We start from the raw sequence: 15,758 nt of genomic DNA, 5'->3' as shown, positions 1-15,758 counted from the left end.
TATCTTATTATGATATAGCAAACACATTAGTCTAAATGATAAACAAATAATATACACTGGCTATGCATAATTACATATCCATTAATAAGCAATTGAAAGAATGTTTCAACACCAGACTATTTGACCGACACCACCGAAATAAAACCAGTGAGTCCAACAGCACTGTCTACACTGCTTGCAGGACTGCTGTTAAGCATTTACAAATAATTGTACTGCATATTGCATTTTTAATACGTTGCCTTTGGAATGAAAGCCTGTCGGTTTCTTTTCATGTTTCTCTGAGATGGGTGTGTGAATGTGCGCATGTTTTTTTTATTTATTATTATTATTATTATTATTTTAATATGGCTTTTGTGTGTGTGTGTGTGTGGTTACACAAAACAGAAAATTTAATGTTCAGGAAAGAAATTACTGCTGCTGGAGTTGTTCGTGCAGACAGGGTTCTTTAGTAGGATTCTTCCTATGAGTTGCATTTGGTCTCGAGGCCTCCAGTTAAATGATCCTGTACATTCAAAGATATCTGTTCTTTAAGCAAATTCAGTACCAAAGCCTTTCTGACAAAGTCTGAATTTTCTGTGCTCTGTTTTATTCACATTCCCACCTTTTCTTCTTCTTTTCCTGTTTGATCGACTTCCTGCCTTTGTCCCGACTCACTTTGTTTTCCAAATGAGAGAGTTCTCTGTTGCCAGCTAAATCATTCGGGCAGGATATGTATACCTTATTTTGCTTTGTTAGTAATCAGTGTGTTTAAAAACAGATATTCAGACCAGTTCCTCTTTCCAATAGCATAACTAACCTGCTTGTCCTCACAGACCCCATAAGGATCATCCCAATGTTGTATATATATATATATATATATATATAATGATGTTGCACTTAAATATAATTGGTTTCAATATAATTGAGTATTTTAGAGTACATTCATATAAACAAGATACAGTTACTTTTATAAATAGCTATTTGGTACCTTGCAAATATTGTAATTAATGTAATCTTATAATCTTTTAGCTAATAAAAAGTACTTTTTCTATTATTAGGTATTCAATATGTACTTTACATGTGATAATGTCGCTAACAACATGTTTACCATGAGGCACATTTACTGTTAGGGCCTACTCTGTTGTGGGAGTGTATGGAATGTCATGATATGTAATTGATCATTTGGAAATGCCACACATAAAACAGTTTACAGGAGAAAGAAACGTCTAGAAAATATGTTGTCTATGCCTTGCAACTGGTAGACCACCAAGGAGAGGAGCAACTACTGTCAGTGTAACAGCTGTTGCCGACAGAGCAGGTGATAGGTCATTTCTTTTGGTATTTTGACTTGTTGATGATTTCTCTTTCTTACGGTGGTTGCAGTTGCTATAATTACATAGTCACAGGGCATGACTGCACAAAATATGCTTTTATAGAAACTACCAGGTCTGTATCTCTTAGTTTCCATTTATTGATGATGTTTATGGAGTGGCATACGTTTTGCAGTTTTATACAATTTACACCTTGCAATCCTTCAGCAGGCAAAACTTCCCTTTTAAAATGATCCTATTATACAACTATAATGGAAACATGGGACTTGTATTGACGGATTTAGGTAGGCTGATATTTACCCTCATGAAGGCGTAGTTTGCATTTGTTTTACTTTATTAGCTAAGTACGCTTTTCTTACCGCTAGATGGCAATGTTTATTTTCCACTTGATGTATTACCGTATGGGCAGGTAATGTATTACCGTATTCGTGCATTAACTTATATTTTTAAACAATTGTTCTTAATGATTTTTGTAGTGATGCATATTTACTCGCATAATATTATTCAAATCTTGATAAGAGCTGCCATTTTTGTCGCTAGCTAACAAAACGATAAGTCTATTCCTAATTTACCTATCCTGCTAAATTTTAATGCGTTGCTATTAGAAAGTTAATGGGGCAAGCGCCTCATATTCGTTTCTATGGGAGACGCGCGGGGAATGAGAAAATGCGCACACTGTTGAAAGTAGGAAAGAGAAGGGAGACACCAGCTTCTAACCGGCTCGTAGCAATCACGACAAGACATTCAAACTGAGCACCGCGAGAATTCAAGGTTTGTTGTTGTAAGAACCAGTGTATAGTCTGTAGCTAACGTAACTGATAATAAATAAAAATTATATATATTATAGATATAATATAATATATATAATATATATATATATATATATATATATATATATATATACAGCTGACTTATTTTACTTTATTAGCTCGCCAGCTTCTGACAGCTATCTTTAGCTGTAACTTAGATCCAACGTAAGGAGATTAATTTAACTACTTTAAATAGTTTTCTGAAAGTTTATGCCAAATTAATCAGTTATTTTTGGTACTGCGAGATAAATACTACTGTAGTTTTATAACTGCCTAGCTATATAATTGATCTAGCTAGCGTCATGAACAAGGATTGTCATTTGTTGCTAAGGCTCCTGGAGCTTGCCGAGAGTTTGGTATCGTTGCATTTAATGTTGCGTTTTGTTAACACTGTTTTCATGGTCATAATGTTACATATGGACCCACGTCATTAGCTATCATTTAATGGCCTTACCGAACTATCGATATAATCACCTATCAAAGTAGCTATGACTGATTATGTAGCTATCAGTTGTGCAGGGCTGTCATTTGCTTCGGTAGAAACAACATATTTGTAAATATAACGCTGTGTGGGATATCTATTTTATGGACAATTGTGCTTTTTGCAGACATGAGCAAAGCGTGTAATTATTGTGCGGATGGTGTCATGACATTAGGTAACTGTTGAAGTATGCTAATGTTAGCTAGATTGCACTGTCAATGATTTAAAACGTCGCTTTTCCCAAATGATTTCTGACTGGAAAATCACAACAGCATTAGATTCTAAATTGTTGAATCAATGTGAATGTAATCTGATTTAACTGGTATTTCGAGGAATATAGTGATTTCCTCTCAAGTATGGGTCACACAAGGTCTTATCTCAAATCTGTGAAACTGGGCCTTAATCCCTGTCATTTCCAAGTGGACCTAAAAATACCACCAGCTTCAGAAAATAATAGGGGTGGTGTCACTAGGTCACACACAGTGTGCAGCTTCCACTCAAAATAAACCAAATTTAACCACAGTGAAGCTTTGAGTGTTTGAATATGTACTGTACTATCTACTGTAAGCGAAAAGGCTGCATGTTGGAGGGATTTCACAACGACAACTTGACAGTCTGCTGTATCATAGAGGACCTAGTCTAAAAGCCTTGCTTCAATATGACTTTTTTGGACTCTGTTTTGGCAGCTTCACCTTGGGTTTAAGGTTGTAGTTCGGCTTTGTGGTGCAACTTTAGCCAAATATGTGTTGTTCTAATATCAACTGAGCTCAGAATAGGGGTGGGTACATTGCCTGGCTAGGAAGAGTGTGTGTACTCATGTCTGTCCCAGTGGTCCTAATTTGAAACCAAGATTAACACCGTGAAAACTGTAATTCAAAATGAAAGTTAATCCTCTCCGTGAGCCTTTTCCCTGCCTGTGTAACAGTCTTACTTCCTAACACCATGCATAACACTTAGCACAGGGTGTCCGTGTCCTCTGCTTAACCGACCTTAACCAGGCCATACAGCAGTAATTGGGCTTGTCTGTGAACCTGATATTGAAGGTGTCTGTGGGGTGTGGGGTCAAATTGTAAGCGAGACCTGCTCATGACCATCATTCCAGTAAAGATGTAGCCGGCTGCCTGAAACTCCACAGGAGGAACACGCGTGGATAAATGATCTGAAAAAGAAAAATCTTTGAAAGATCTTTGTCTTGAATTCAATTTCCATTCAGTTTATGCATGCTACAGTTAATATAGCTAATATATTTAATCAATTATAAAAAATAACTTGAATTTTGACACCGTGATTAATCACTACAATGATTTAGCATCCTAATCATTTCCATGAAGCATCCACTAAAGAATGAGTCCTGTTGATCAATTTGGAGGAAAGGCTGCAATAACCATTATTTATAGCATATAAGTGTGCTAGCTTGGCTTTTTACATAGTGTGTTAGCTTGGTGGATTTGCACGCTTGGACAGCAAAGAAATTAAATTCCCTTGCCTCTGAAGGCTGTTGTATTTACTTAGAAACAGACCTCCCACTTGGAAAAAAAGCTGCTTGGATTCACTTTGACGTGGACAAAGTCCATATATTAATGTGAATGTTGTACTATTGTATATATAAATAGATAAAAATAGCTGTACGAAGTGGGTATTGTATCTTATTGAACCTGTGTTTTGTAGTTGTCCATGACCATGAAATGCACTTTTGTACATCGCTTTGGATAAAAGCATCTGCTAAATAAATGTAATGTAATGTAGATATGCTAACCTTGTCTAGCACAAGGGCACCTCCCAAGGTAGTTTGTTCAAAGAGATAATAAAGAATCGAATGCACAGACAGGTATTTCACCCAAGAGAACCATCAGACTGAGAACCAAGGACTCTATTCTAGCGTATTTTTAAAACATTCTTGAGTAAAATATTGTCATATTGTTACATATGACCCTAAATATATCGTAAGACCTAGAATTTTCTCCACAAATGCAGTACCCCTCTGCATGTATTATATGTATGTTATTATGCAGTGCTTTCTCAATCTTTAATACATTTAGTAATTAAATCAATTCTTATGAAATGTTTATGAAAATAATCTTTTTTTTAACCCTCTTGTGTCATGAGATTCCTACTGCAAATGTTTTAACCTTAGGCTCTCTCTCTCATCTCTTACAGACAATGTCTGGAGGTTTTGAACAGCGAATATATCCACCAAGTAGCCCACGGTCACTGTGAACAATGCTCCCGACTCAAATGTGCAACATGAGACATCTCTGATAACAACGACTGCGCAGTCATTCAGAAGCACAAGCGATGCACAGAAACCCCCTGATGTCCTAAAATCAAGGTTGGCCATATACCAGCACGTGTGCTCTGTCTTTAGACAAGTCGGCCGGTTCTCTTTGTTTCAGTGTCCTGTGGTTCAGTCTGGGCGTGACCAACATGTGGCTCCACCTCACCAGACCAGGTCTGACTGCGTGCTCTTCGTCCAGCCTTCTGTGAAGACGTGCCAGACCTTCAGACCACATGCCTTCACACTATTATAAGGTCTGCAGACTCAAAGTGCAGTCAAAGGAAGAAACGCTCATGGATACGGGACCACAGCCAGAAGAACACTGACACCCTTGAACATACAGAGACCCATCAGAGCACTGTAGTGTGTTCAGACAGCCACTCAGTGTGTGTGTTTTGCCAGTCCCAAATGTTGGCACAATGGACTGGGTCTCTTACCTGAGATTAATCAGAATCCTGGAACACCCCGGGTCTGTGCGTGCATTTGGACCATGTGAAGTGTTGGAACTGTTAGTTTTAGGCTGTTGATCCATACGGGCGTTCCCTTGCGGTCACGGAGAGTGTTCTGAGAAAGAGACTGTCATCCCAGGTGTTGGTCCCATCAGGCACAGGCTGGGGTGACGGAAGAATCGGGCGGAAGGCGGCTTCGAGGACCTCCTCACTAATCAGTCCCTGCATCCAGAGGCCTGGATCTGCAGGGAGATGCTTCAGACTGACAACTACTCACTGGTGCTGCTGGTCCAGCTCATGCTGCTGACCTACGACCTCCTGGTCAACTCCTTCAGCGAGCTGCTTTGGACCACACCTGTAGCCCAGCTGGTGCTCTACATGTGAGTCAAGGGGAGGGGGAGAAGGGCGATGGTTAACAGGGGTAGATGAGAAGGAGAGAGTGAGGCACTAGTGCAGAAAGAAGGGAAAGAGATAACGGAGGAAGAACATCAAAATTATAGTGTGGGGCTGCTGGGTGGTTCATTTGATGATGGTACCATGTTGTGGTAGATGGACGAGCCCCATGGTCCTGGATTGAATCCAGACTGTGCCAGTGTCAACTGGCTGGTAGCTCCATAGGGTGACGCGCAATTGGCAATTGCATTACCCCTCTGGTTAGGGGAGTATTCAGTTGGTTAGGGGTCTGCATTCTATTGCTATCTTGTGACCCTTGCTGGTAAATTGGGCACCATTTGACTGCACGTCAAAGCCGTACATGAAAGGTATTCCTCTGACTCCATGTCCATGTTTAGATACCAGTGGCTTTAAAATAAAGTAGATGAGTAGTTTCATCAGGTCTAATATCAGCTCTGCATGCTTTTTACCAGGTAGTACGACTGAATATAGAGAACTTCACTGTACCTGTGGGCCTGTTCTTGTCCATGTCTTTGTGCAATAACAAATTTACAGTCACAAGGTAATGGTGGACACATAATACCATGTAACCTTGCAATGGACTGGTGACCTGTTCAGGGTGTATTCCTCCCTTTCACCCAATGTATTCTGGGATGGGCTGCCGTCCTGTTATTCTCACCAGGAGTAAGCGGTTTCCATGTATTAAAACACCACGTATTAAAACAACAACATGAATAATAATGGGAAAAAGTACACCCAAAACAGTTCCATTTGTTTGCAATAAGAAATACACAAATATGCTTACATTACATCTGGACAGGTTTTAAATTTCTCTTCACAATCGCAGGGCCGAAACCTTTTTTTCCCAATATGAGTAAATCATTTCTGTGGAAAGCTTCAGGGCATGGTAGGATTTAATGGGATTAATGCGGCAAGTCCCCGGTGCGTCTGCAGTGTATTGAATAACGCGTGTGGGGGTAAAAGCGCAGACCGATAAGCTGATGTAATGCTGCCCTGTAAATCCTCTGTCCTCTATGGCAGGAGCAAGAGGGCACAGATGGTAGGTGTCACTACCTCATGGTGAGACTAGGGGCATTACTGTGCCTCACATGGTGCACTACCAAGCCTGCTGTATTCTTTCTGTTTTAATTTTAAAGAACATAACAAAAATCCGAAGCCATACCAAATCCACAAAACATTTATACTGCGCTGCCAAACTTTTTTTCATTTAGCTCTTTATGTTGTGGTGGCTATGTCTTAGGGAATGGGACGGATTAACACTACCCAACAGGTGTGCCAATTAACTAGCATTCCACTTATCTGTGTAATCCATTGGTAAATTCCAAAGCGTTCTCTTAAATGTGTCTCTTGCTGCAGCAGTGATTCTTCAGGTCATGTTAGAGGACGTAAACAATCAGACAGAACTCACTAGTCAAATCAGCTTAATTATTACAGGAAACGCTGTTAACTTTGATAGGCAATCACTTTGGGTGCAGTGTGCATCTTTGAGGGCAATACACATTAAAGGTTAGCAAACAAATATAAATCGACCTTTTCATGAACTGCAAAAGTTAGCAGATGAAGGGATATTTTTGTCAGTATTCCCTGAAAGCAGAGAACAGATTTATTAAGTATATTTGTATGAACTTATGTTACTTTCATTAACCTCACAGACTCCTGCACTTTCTTAAATTGGTTTGCCTGCTCGGAGCCCTGTATTTTTAAACCGTTTTGTCTGTGTCTTTCATTATATGTCTGTTTTGACTTATTGGCCAGTTCGTAAGTGCAAATGAGAATTTGTTTCCGATTAGCTTCCCTGGTTAAAAAATGGTTAAATAAAATAAATAACAAAGAGTTCTAATAATTTGTGGATTAGAGCAAAATTCTTTAAAATTTTATCTTAGTGCTTTCCCTATAAACAGAGTAGTACAGTAAAACACCCAATGTTTCGGGCCAAAGCCTTTTTCAGCCTTGTTTTTTTTTTTTTACCCCAGTGAGGCAACAGATTGAATGCACAGTCAGGTACTTTTCCAAAAAGGGAAGAGAAGATGGTTTTCTCACAGTTGAAGAACCTGTGAGTTATGAAATGTGTGATGACAAAGTGCAAGTGCGATACGATTACCTCAGTAAAAAAGGACGTCTCCCTGTTTCAGCATCCAGGACATCGGCGTCCTGTTCAACCTGATGATCGTCCTGCTGATGCTGTTCAACACCTACGTGTTCCAGGTGGGCCTGATGTCCCTGCTGCTGGAGCGCTTCAGGGCCCTGCTGCTGGTCTGCCTGCTCTACCTGGCCCTCACCATCGCCTCCCACTGCTGGCTCATGGTACTGCGGGGCAGAGTGTGGGGTGCATAACAGCGAACTGGGATTATGTTGAGACAGTGGACAAAGAGGCAGATGTCCTTAGGACTCCTGGGGTATTTTGCGTGTATTTTTGTGTGTGTATGCAGAGGGGGTGTGATTAGGAACGTGTTCTAGATATGTAGTAGAGCGCCATTACATTGGACTCAGTGGATATGCTTCTTTTTTTCGGCACACAGAACCTGCGGTGGCTGAACTTAAACAAATTTGTCTGGACAGATGGTCTCCAAGCGCTGTTTTTCTTCCAGAGAATGGGTGAGTTTCTGTGGTATTACTTCTATGGAGCCATATACTGAAATTTCCGTCTTCAGGTGAAATTGGCCTTTCTTAAATGAAATTGGTTAGTTTCCATAGTTACATAATTCAGATAACTTGAGTTAAATGTTGTGCATTGCACAGATATTTTAATAAATACAATAAGTGGACGTGGTGTACGTATTGAGTGACAATTTAGTTACCCAGGAAGCACAAAGTAATTAATGAAGCTATAACCACCAAAGTCATAGTCTGGTTGTTTCGTGTACATGCATGTGAAAACATCTGCTTTAATTTAGATTTTCCGAATGCACACAGTTTGATCACGGGAAGAACTAGCCTGCTTCCACCTGGACAACATAAACAACGTGTGTATATACAACCCTCATAGCCACTTAATTTAAAAGCATTTGACTGCCTCTTGAGCTATTGATTCTTCTTGAATGCGTCCTGGGTGAGCTATACCTGCCAATTTCGCAAATAGCCCATTTCAGTGGCTCTGAGCCAGCGCAGTATCAGGAAAGTTGCACTTGAAAGCGGAGTGGGAGAACACAGAGCCACTGAACTGTAACCGAGCCACTGAAGTGTTGCCATGACATTGTTCCCTGAATCGTTTCTGCCCCCTCAGCTATAGGCTGGGCCTTTATCACACCGCGTACTTTGGATTGAGAACGCGCTGAGATAGTGCTGCTAGCGATAGTACAACCCTTTTGAAAAGTGCCGTGCGACGAAAATGAAATTGTCGCGCTACGTTTTGCGTTTATACTTCGACAAAAGGCTGTGGAGAGAGTTCTGTTGTCTGCGGTGATGACATGCCAAACTGCTGATGTTTACATCTGTGAAAACATCAGCAGTAAAATCAGCCAGGTAAAATTACAGAGAAATAGGGGAGGAATAAGTTTAATATCTACTTTTGTTTTTTTGTTTTTTTTTTGTAAAAATTATGCAAACAGAGTGGTCTGTCAGTCAGATAAACCGAAAATAATGAATGAAAAACAGTGAATTTCGGTGTTCCAATCGGTGGCTGTCCAATCAACAGTGCGACAAAGTATGTTCTGCGACATAAAAAAAAAACTTGGGGTGCGCGACACTGGAAATGTGTTGTGTGACACTTTTTGCTGTTGAAAATATGCCATTTTTGTCATGCTAAGTATAAATCAGGCATGACGGTCTTTATGATCAGGGCTGATAGGATTGACGAGATTAATGCTGACACTGAAGTTACGATTCAACCCAATTATGTAGTGTATAAAAACAAATGTGTTTTGACCGGTTTTGTTTAAATTTTGCCATGTTTGTTCATTGATTGCCCTGTAGATGAGGGGGCACAAATCGCAAGGAGAGTGTTTTCGAGTGGAGGGGATGTTCCGAGACTGGATCTACTCGGTTATCCAGATTAGCATCTATGCATGCCTCAGATTTTCCAGGGAGAGAATAATCTATGTTCGCACTTTGCCAGGGGCCGATCTCGCAACGACATGCATCGCGGTCGGTCCATTTGTGTAGTGCAAATTGTGTGGGTTGGGTACCTTTTTTTCTCCTTTGTTGGGGATGCCAAGAGCCTCGGAAAAGCCACTGTGTAAAGGTGCCTTGCCCTGAAAACTCAAAAATGTCTTAATATAACATTTGCTGGCCACCAAGGGATACTGCACACAAAGGAATGTTTGTACAATTTCAGCCAGCAGCCATACCATGTATCCTGCTGCTGTCGAATGGCTGAAGCTAATCAAGTGTGGACGTGGAAGACCTCAAGGGAAAACTAAGTTGGTGCTGGAAGTGGTGTTAGTGGGCAGCAGGGGGTGATCTTCCCTCTCGTCAAGTAAACCGCAATGCCCCAGTGCAGCGATGGGGACACTGTGCTGTAGGAGATGCCGTCTTACAGATGAGATGTTTGTGATTTGCTCCTCTGGTATGTCAGTTTTAAATCAGTCCCTGATTGGAGGGGAAGAATGAACATCTGCAGTCCCACTGGCCTCTATGGCCAGATTTGAGTGTCCCTGGTACATTGTATACAAGTATGCTGTAGCATGTCATGTTTTCATGAACTGAAGCACTGCATGTTTTCTCTTTGTGCAGTGGCAGTGTTATATTACTACCTCTACAAGCGGGCGGCAGAACACCTCGCTGACCCCCAGCTCTACGAGGACTCCATCTGGCTACGCGACGCGTTTGCCCGAGCCCGTCAGTAAGGGCGGGGCACAGAGGGGACGGACAGGGGTCAGAAAGTCGACCCGCAACGGCCAGAGCCAAGATGGACGGTACTGCAGACACGAAGGAGACATCGCAGTGAACAGTACCAGGTTGAAGGAAACCGTGGACACAGAGGCGGAGAGAGACTGCGGCGGACCGGGCTGCACGATTGATCCAGGGGGCTGGACTGAACACTAAGACAACTTTCCACAGGCATGACGAAGCGAGTTTGGAACAGTTTTAATCTGGACTGAGGAGTTGCTTTGGCTGTGATTTAATGAGACATTCTGCAAAGTCGGCGTTCACATGGGGCTTCTCGCGTAGGAGAGGACGCTGTGGAACAGGAAAAAAGTGTTTCCTAAATTGTTTCATTGTTTACAAAAATGACAGCTTGTCAAATCCGTTTGTGTGGTCATCTACTCAGTGATCTCTGCTTTGCTTTGGATGGCTCAATGTAAACGCGCTCAAACTGACACAAGTGGATCAAGGAGTTGTCTTTAGTAGGATTTTATCTTTCATACTCAGTGATGTAGAATCACTCCAGTTGGAATCTGAGTCAAGTGTGAATGCATTTGCCATTAGAATTGAAAGTCATAACTTAAGTGCTTGTTCCCCATATTTTAAATGTCATATACCAGTGTTAGTGGCCTTGGAGCATGTTTATGCAAAATTAAGAACAGAGAACGTTGTCTGGGATTCCAATTGACACTTTCTCTTCCCGGTTGTGCAAAACCTGTGTCAGAATGCAATATTCCTTGTTTAACAGAGGATGGCACATTTGGTTTATTGATTATTTTTTAACGGTCAATTGAATTGAACTGGGTACTGTTGTATTGGTCCATATAAAGTGCAGCTTGTGTATAAAATTTTATAGGCCGTTATGCTTGACCTGAGCGGCCAAATGTAACCATCTGCACAATACACAAGAAGTTAGTCCCACTCAGTTTTATCTTGTACCATTTTAGTTACAGTACACTACTGAATTCATTTTGTGGTATTGCACACACACATATTTCTGTGTGCTCTGCCCTTAATTTCAATCAAACTTATTGTTTCATGTGCAAAAGTTTTTGTTGAGTGAAGAATATGAAAAAATCAATTCTAATTCATTAATGTACAGAGAATTCATGCGTTAGTGTATCATAATAAATTCCAAGGGCACCTGAGTTTTTTTTTGTTTGTAATTTTTTAAACAAAAATCTTTATTTCTGAATAGAATCCATCCAAAGCCCTACGCCATTGAGCCCCACTAATGCCCACAACCATGTCACACCCATCTCCACCCTCTTGTCAGTGCAAAGTCCAATTACAATCCCAATTTCCATGGTGATGGCCTGTGGTGCCATGGTGATGCGGTTCGACTTCTGACACACTGGAATGTTCGCCTTTGTCTTTGACCTTGTCTCCGTTACCTGTAATGCAAAACACAATGGAAGGAATCTGACAGAGCATACAGCAGCTTTGTGGTTTTACCGATCCATATTAGTAAATGCATAAGTCAAAGGAGAACTACAGTATTACGGAGTTAAAATTACAATACAGGTAACTGGGGAAACAAGACCAGGTTAAAACCTTGTATATGGCTGGACCTAACACATGAGATCCGACCAACCAATGGTGTAACTTCATCACTCACTCAGTCACAGACATTCGCGTTTGTAGGGGAGGCCCCGCTGTTGCGGTCCAGCCATAAAAAAACCCAGTCTGTAATCCATAAATTTTCAAGGTTTATTTCTGATATAAAAACTAACTGGAGTTAAATTATAACTCAGAACTCCTCCATTCAAAATTATTTGATCTTACGACTATTACCTTTCCCTGCAACAGAATCTCCATTTGTCACATGCCATTTTAAGCGTTCATCCGCAATAATAGGGTGACTGCCTCCTTTTTATTCTGAATATAAACTACGCTGAATCTGAGTCAGCACACACCAACTTTGCCTTCAACTTTTAGTTGTGCGCAGAATGTATTCAGTGCTGAATTTTTCCTTATAAGCCTCAAAATTAAACATCACAAGAAGTCTAATCTCTAACTGGTGCACTGGTGAAAAGTTCTCAAACAACTGGTGGTGGCAATAAAGAAACTCATGTTTCTTGCAGGGTCCCATTTGTGAGCCTCCAAAAAAGAATGACATCACTGTATTTAAAGAGCAACTACACATTAAAGACAAGTGCTGATGCTCAAAGTCCCTCAAACCAATGGGTCTCTAGGACCAGTCCATAAACTATGCTACTGCGATTTAATTGTCACAGACCATTTGTATTTCAGGCATGTCCTGTCTTTGTCACACTGATTTAGCATGTACTTTAATTATTATACCTTCTGTTTTTAATTGTACATGAAAAGGACAGTATATACTGTGTAACATACAGAACTACATGGGGCAGAATGGCCTTAGGGACCTCACTTAATCTATTACAGTAATACACTGCAAATAGCTAAAAATTAAGCATAATTATGAATATTGATATTTATATTGAATCGTATCATTGGTTTCCTCACCGTCAGACGTATATGCCAACCCAGAGGAGCAGAAACAGCACACCGAAGCCCATGAAGAGGGACGCCACTAGGGAGATAAGCAGCTCCTTGTAGACGTCCCGCGTGTACTTTGTAGAGGTCACTTCATAACTAGGAGCGAGTGAGTCAAGGGCCTAATCACCACTAATCAAACTGCAAACCTCTCCTTTCTACACTATGATCAGTATTCAATAAGCATTTAACCTTAACTGCAGCTCCCACCTCAATGCAATATTTCAATTTTTCTTCATAAATGCAATTTGGCAAGTTCAGCAATCACTAGTCAAACTTTTTGTTGACTGAAATTTAAGAAACATTTATATCTAAATAAGAATCAAAGTTAAAGACAAATGTTGATTGAATCCCAGACTACAATTTCATTAGAAACTAGATTCATTATCATCTGCCTGTCTAATAAAAGAATGAAATGAACGGAGTAGGGATGCAAGCTCACATGCTAATAAAGACAAACTGTGCACAGTGCAGTATATCTTTGCTATTTGTTTGTCATCGGGTCTCTCCAATAACAGCTGTCTGCGACTCACTCAGTGTTCTCAGTTATCAATAGAATATCCATAAGTGCAGTAACGACTTAGTCCTGTGCCAGGACATCAATCAGGAAGAGGATACACGAAGAACCATGCCGTGAAAAACATTCCGATGGCCAGCAGGACGACGGTCAGGTGTGGAAACACGGCCGGATTCACCGGACTCGTGTATCTGGTCATAGCCTCCAAATCCTACAAGCAAGCACATGTAAAATTCACCAAGGTGTGCATACACGATCTGCATACACCAGGGACGGATATGACTCCTGTACAAACACGACAAGATCAAACTTAAGGGAAATGTGTTTAACGTCTGACCATTTAAATATCAGAAGTATCAAAATTAGTATCAAAATAATTAAATATTAATTTAATACAGAGTGCAATCACAGTCTTTTCACGTTCATGGAGTTTTCAGGCAACATTTATCTTACTCTGAAAATATAAATGGGGATGTTTTTCCGAAACAAGCTACGGTAAAATGCACAGAACGCGAACAGTGGATGAGAAATTCTGAGGGCTAGATATACGTATCAGAGAACAGGAACAGAATTTGTGAACATTACATTAGTAAACCAAATTTGCGGTTTCATAGATGGTATAAAAATTCGCTATAGCCCTGTATATAAAAGCAAATTATGTCGCCAACGTACAAAGATAATTAGCAATGCAAAGACATCGATTTCAAGCTAAACGTTCTTTCCTTCTACAGTAGTTACGCTTACACTGGTTAGTGGTTGTTTCGCCAACACTTCGGAAACCATACCACTGATTTTTGAACTGAGACCAAATGAGCGTCCAATGCGGAGCATCCGTATGTGTCTTTGGCTAGCGATATAAATGTTGAGATAGCTACCAACATCTTTAGGTCGTACGTTAACGTACAGCTGTTGGTTAACTGACAGCTAACATTAGTCATTTATAGCTAGATTGGAAATTCTCTAGATAGGCACCCAGCAAAAATCGGCACAATGCTAACTAACACTGGCTAGCTCGCTAGCTAGCTTGTTGCTTGCATGTTTCCTGTTTCGCAAGGATGATGCAAAAAGCGTACATACATATAAATACTTTTAATCTACTGATCATATACAATGTATATATTTGATAAATTGGCCAAAATAGCTGCACTCAACATTAATAGCTAACTACTTAGCCAGCTAACGTTAGTTGTAATGACAGCTGATCTGCAGCGTGGCTAGCAAGTTAGCTAGCCAATGACTGTCTCTGTGCGAGTGATTGTTGGACACAATTCCAAGTATATATATATATATATATAAAATAAAAACATTAAGGAAACAACGACTTATATATATTTAAAACTGTTCGGGTCAGTGAAAACAGTGCTAGATACTCACCATTGTGCACTCCAGACGCTGCCAGTTTCAGGAGAAGCCACGTATGTTCAGAAGTCTGACGTGAAAGGTCGACGATTCGCTTTGCCTGATGGGAATAATAGTTTTCATCCAGTCCGTCCTCAGTAGTTTTAAACTCAGCCCTGGGGACCACTATGGGCATGCTGATTTTGTTGCAGGTACTCTCTTGTCCAGTTAAGGTTGTTGAAAATATGCGTTCTTTCATATTCTTTCTTTCCACATATTAAGAAATGCAGATTTGGCTCTTCATTTGCTTTGACTTTGAATTATTCATTATCTACCAAATGGCTAGTTTAGTGGCCAGGTATCCACAGAAGCACCTCCTCCTCCACTGCACCACAAGGGGGACAGACAGACTGGACATGGCGGCAGGGGGAATTATTTAATTATTTAAATTATCAGTTATAAACATTTTTTGAAACTCTTTTTATGTAACTGGTTGCAATATATCACAATTAACTGCCAAATTATCTACCAAATGGTAGGTTTTAGTGGCTATGTCCACACTTTCATTAATTAGGAGCCTATTGATTTACCTCAGTCTTTAATTAGATATGTAATATATATTTTTTCTTTTACCTCTTTTTATGTACTGCAATACATATTTGAAATATAGCACAATAAGCGCAATGTGAATGTAGGACTTTTTTTCATGGCATACACAGCTATTGCTGACATTTGGTTTAAGAGGGAAAAATCCCTCAAAACATGAAAAGCATAATTATGAAAAATTAACAGTTTAAAATTGTAGAGTTGTATGATTTTACTTGTGGTTAGAATGAGAACCAGCA

The 15,758-nt window shown here is 40.2% G+C and overlaps 2 protein-coding genes across 3 annotated transcripts; one reads left to right on the top strand and one right to left on the bottom strand.

Annotated features, from left to right (window-relative positions):
• The first annotated feature begins 1,959 nt into the window (after positions 1–1,959).
• On the top strand, positions 1,960–11,689 carry LOC135255119 (transmembrane protein 138-like). Its single transcript, XM_064335881.1, has 5 exons — positions 1,960–2,081; positions 4,758–5,704; positions 7,871–8,042; positions 8,258–8,333; positions 10,410–11,689. The coding sequence occupies exons 2-5, from the start codon at positions 5,577–5,579 to the stop codon at positions 10,520–10,522; spliced, it is 489 nt and encodes a 162-aa protein (XP_064191951.1). The 5' UTR covers positions 1,960–2,081; positions 4,758–5,576; the 3' UTR covers positions 10,523–11,689.
• tmem258 (transmembrane protein 258) lies at positions 11,454–15,100 on the bottom strand. Of its 2 annotated transcripts, none has more exons than XM_064335883.1 (4): positions 14,950–15,100; positions 13,677–13,786; positions 13,029–13,157; positions 11,454–11,935 (listed from the first exon to the last, which is right to left on the bottom strand). In XM_064335883.1, the coding sequence occupies exons 1-3, from the start codon at positions 14,950–14,952 to the stop codon at positions 13,031–13,033; spliced, it is 240 nt and encodes a 79-aa protein (XP_064191953.1). In that variant the 5' UTR covers positions 14,953–15,100; the 3' UTR covers positions 11,454–11,935; positions 13,029–13,030. The 2 variants fall into 2 exon arrangements, with proteins under 2 accessions (XP_064191953.1, XP_064191952.1); XM_064335882.1 differs by lacking the exon at positions 14,950–15,100 and adding an exon at positions 14,320–14,373.
• Between the last annotated feature and the right edge of the window lie 658 nt (positions 15,101–15,758).

The sequence above is a fragment of the Anguilla rostrata genome, chromosome 5 (assembly GCF_018555375.3).
Source record: "Anguilla rostrata isolate EN2019 chromosome 5, ASM1855537v3, whole genome shotgun sequence".
Classification (NCBI taxonomy): Eukaryota; Metazoa; Chordata; class Actinopteri; order Anguilliformes; family Anguillidae; genus Anguilla; species Anguilla rostrata.
The sequence above is the reverse complement of the archived record's forward strand: the minus strand, read 5'-3'. Positions and strand labels throughout refer to the sequence as shown.

Bases quoted from the DNA above. Each gene is read 5' to 3' on its own strand.
- tmem258 (XM_064335882.1), bottom strand. From the start codon at position 14,358: ATGGTTTCCGAAGTGTTGGCGAAACAACCACTAACCAGT. The intron at 13,787-14,319 runs GTAAGCGTAACT...GCTTGCTTGTAG, and splicing joins CGAAACAACCACTAACCAGT to GATTTGGAGGCTATGACCAG. The intron at 13,158-13,676 runs GTATCCTCTTCC...ACTCGCTCCTAG, and splicing joins TTCACGGCATGGTTCTTCGT to TTATGAAGTGACCTCTACAA.
- LOC135255119 (XM_064335881.1), top strand. From the start codon at position 5,577: ATGCTTCAGACTGACAACTACTCACTGGTGCTGCTGGTCCAGCTCATG. The intron at 8,043-8,257 runs GTACTGCGGGGC...TTCGGCACACAG, and splicing joins CCTCCCACTGCTGGCTCATG to AACCTGCGGTGGCTGAACTT. The intron at 8,334-10,409 runs GTGAGTTTCTGT...CTCTTTGTGCAG, and splicing joins GTTTTTCTTCCAGAGAATGG to TGGCAGTGTTATATTACTAC.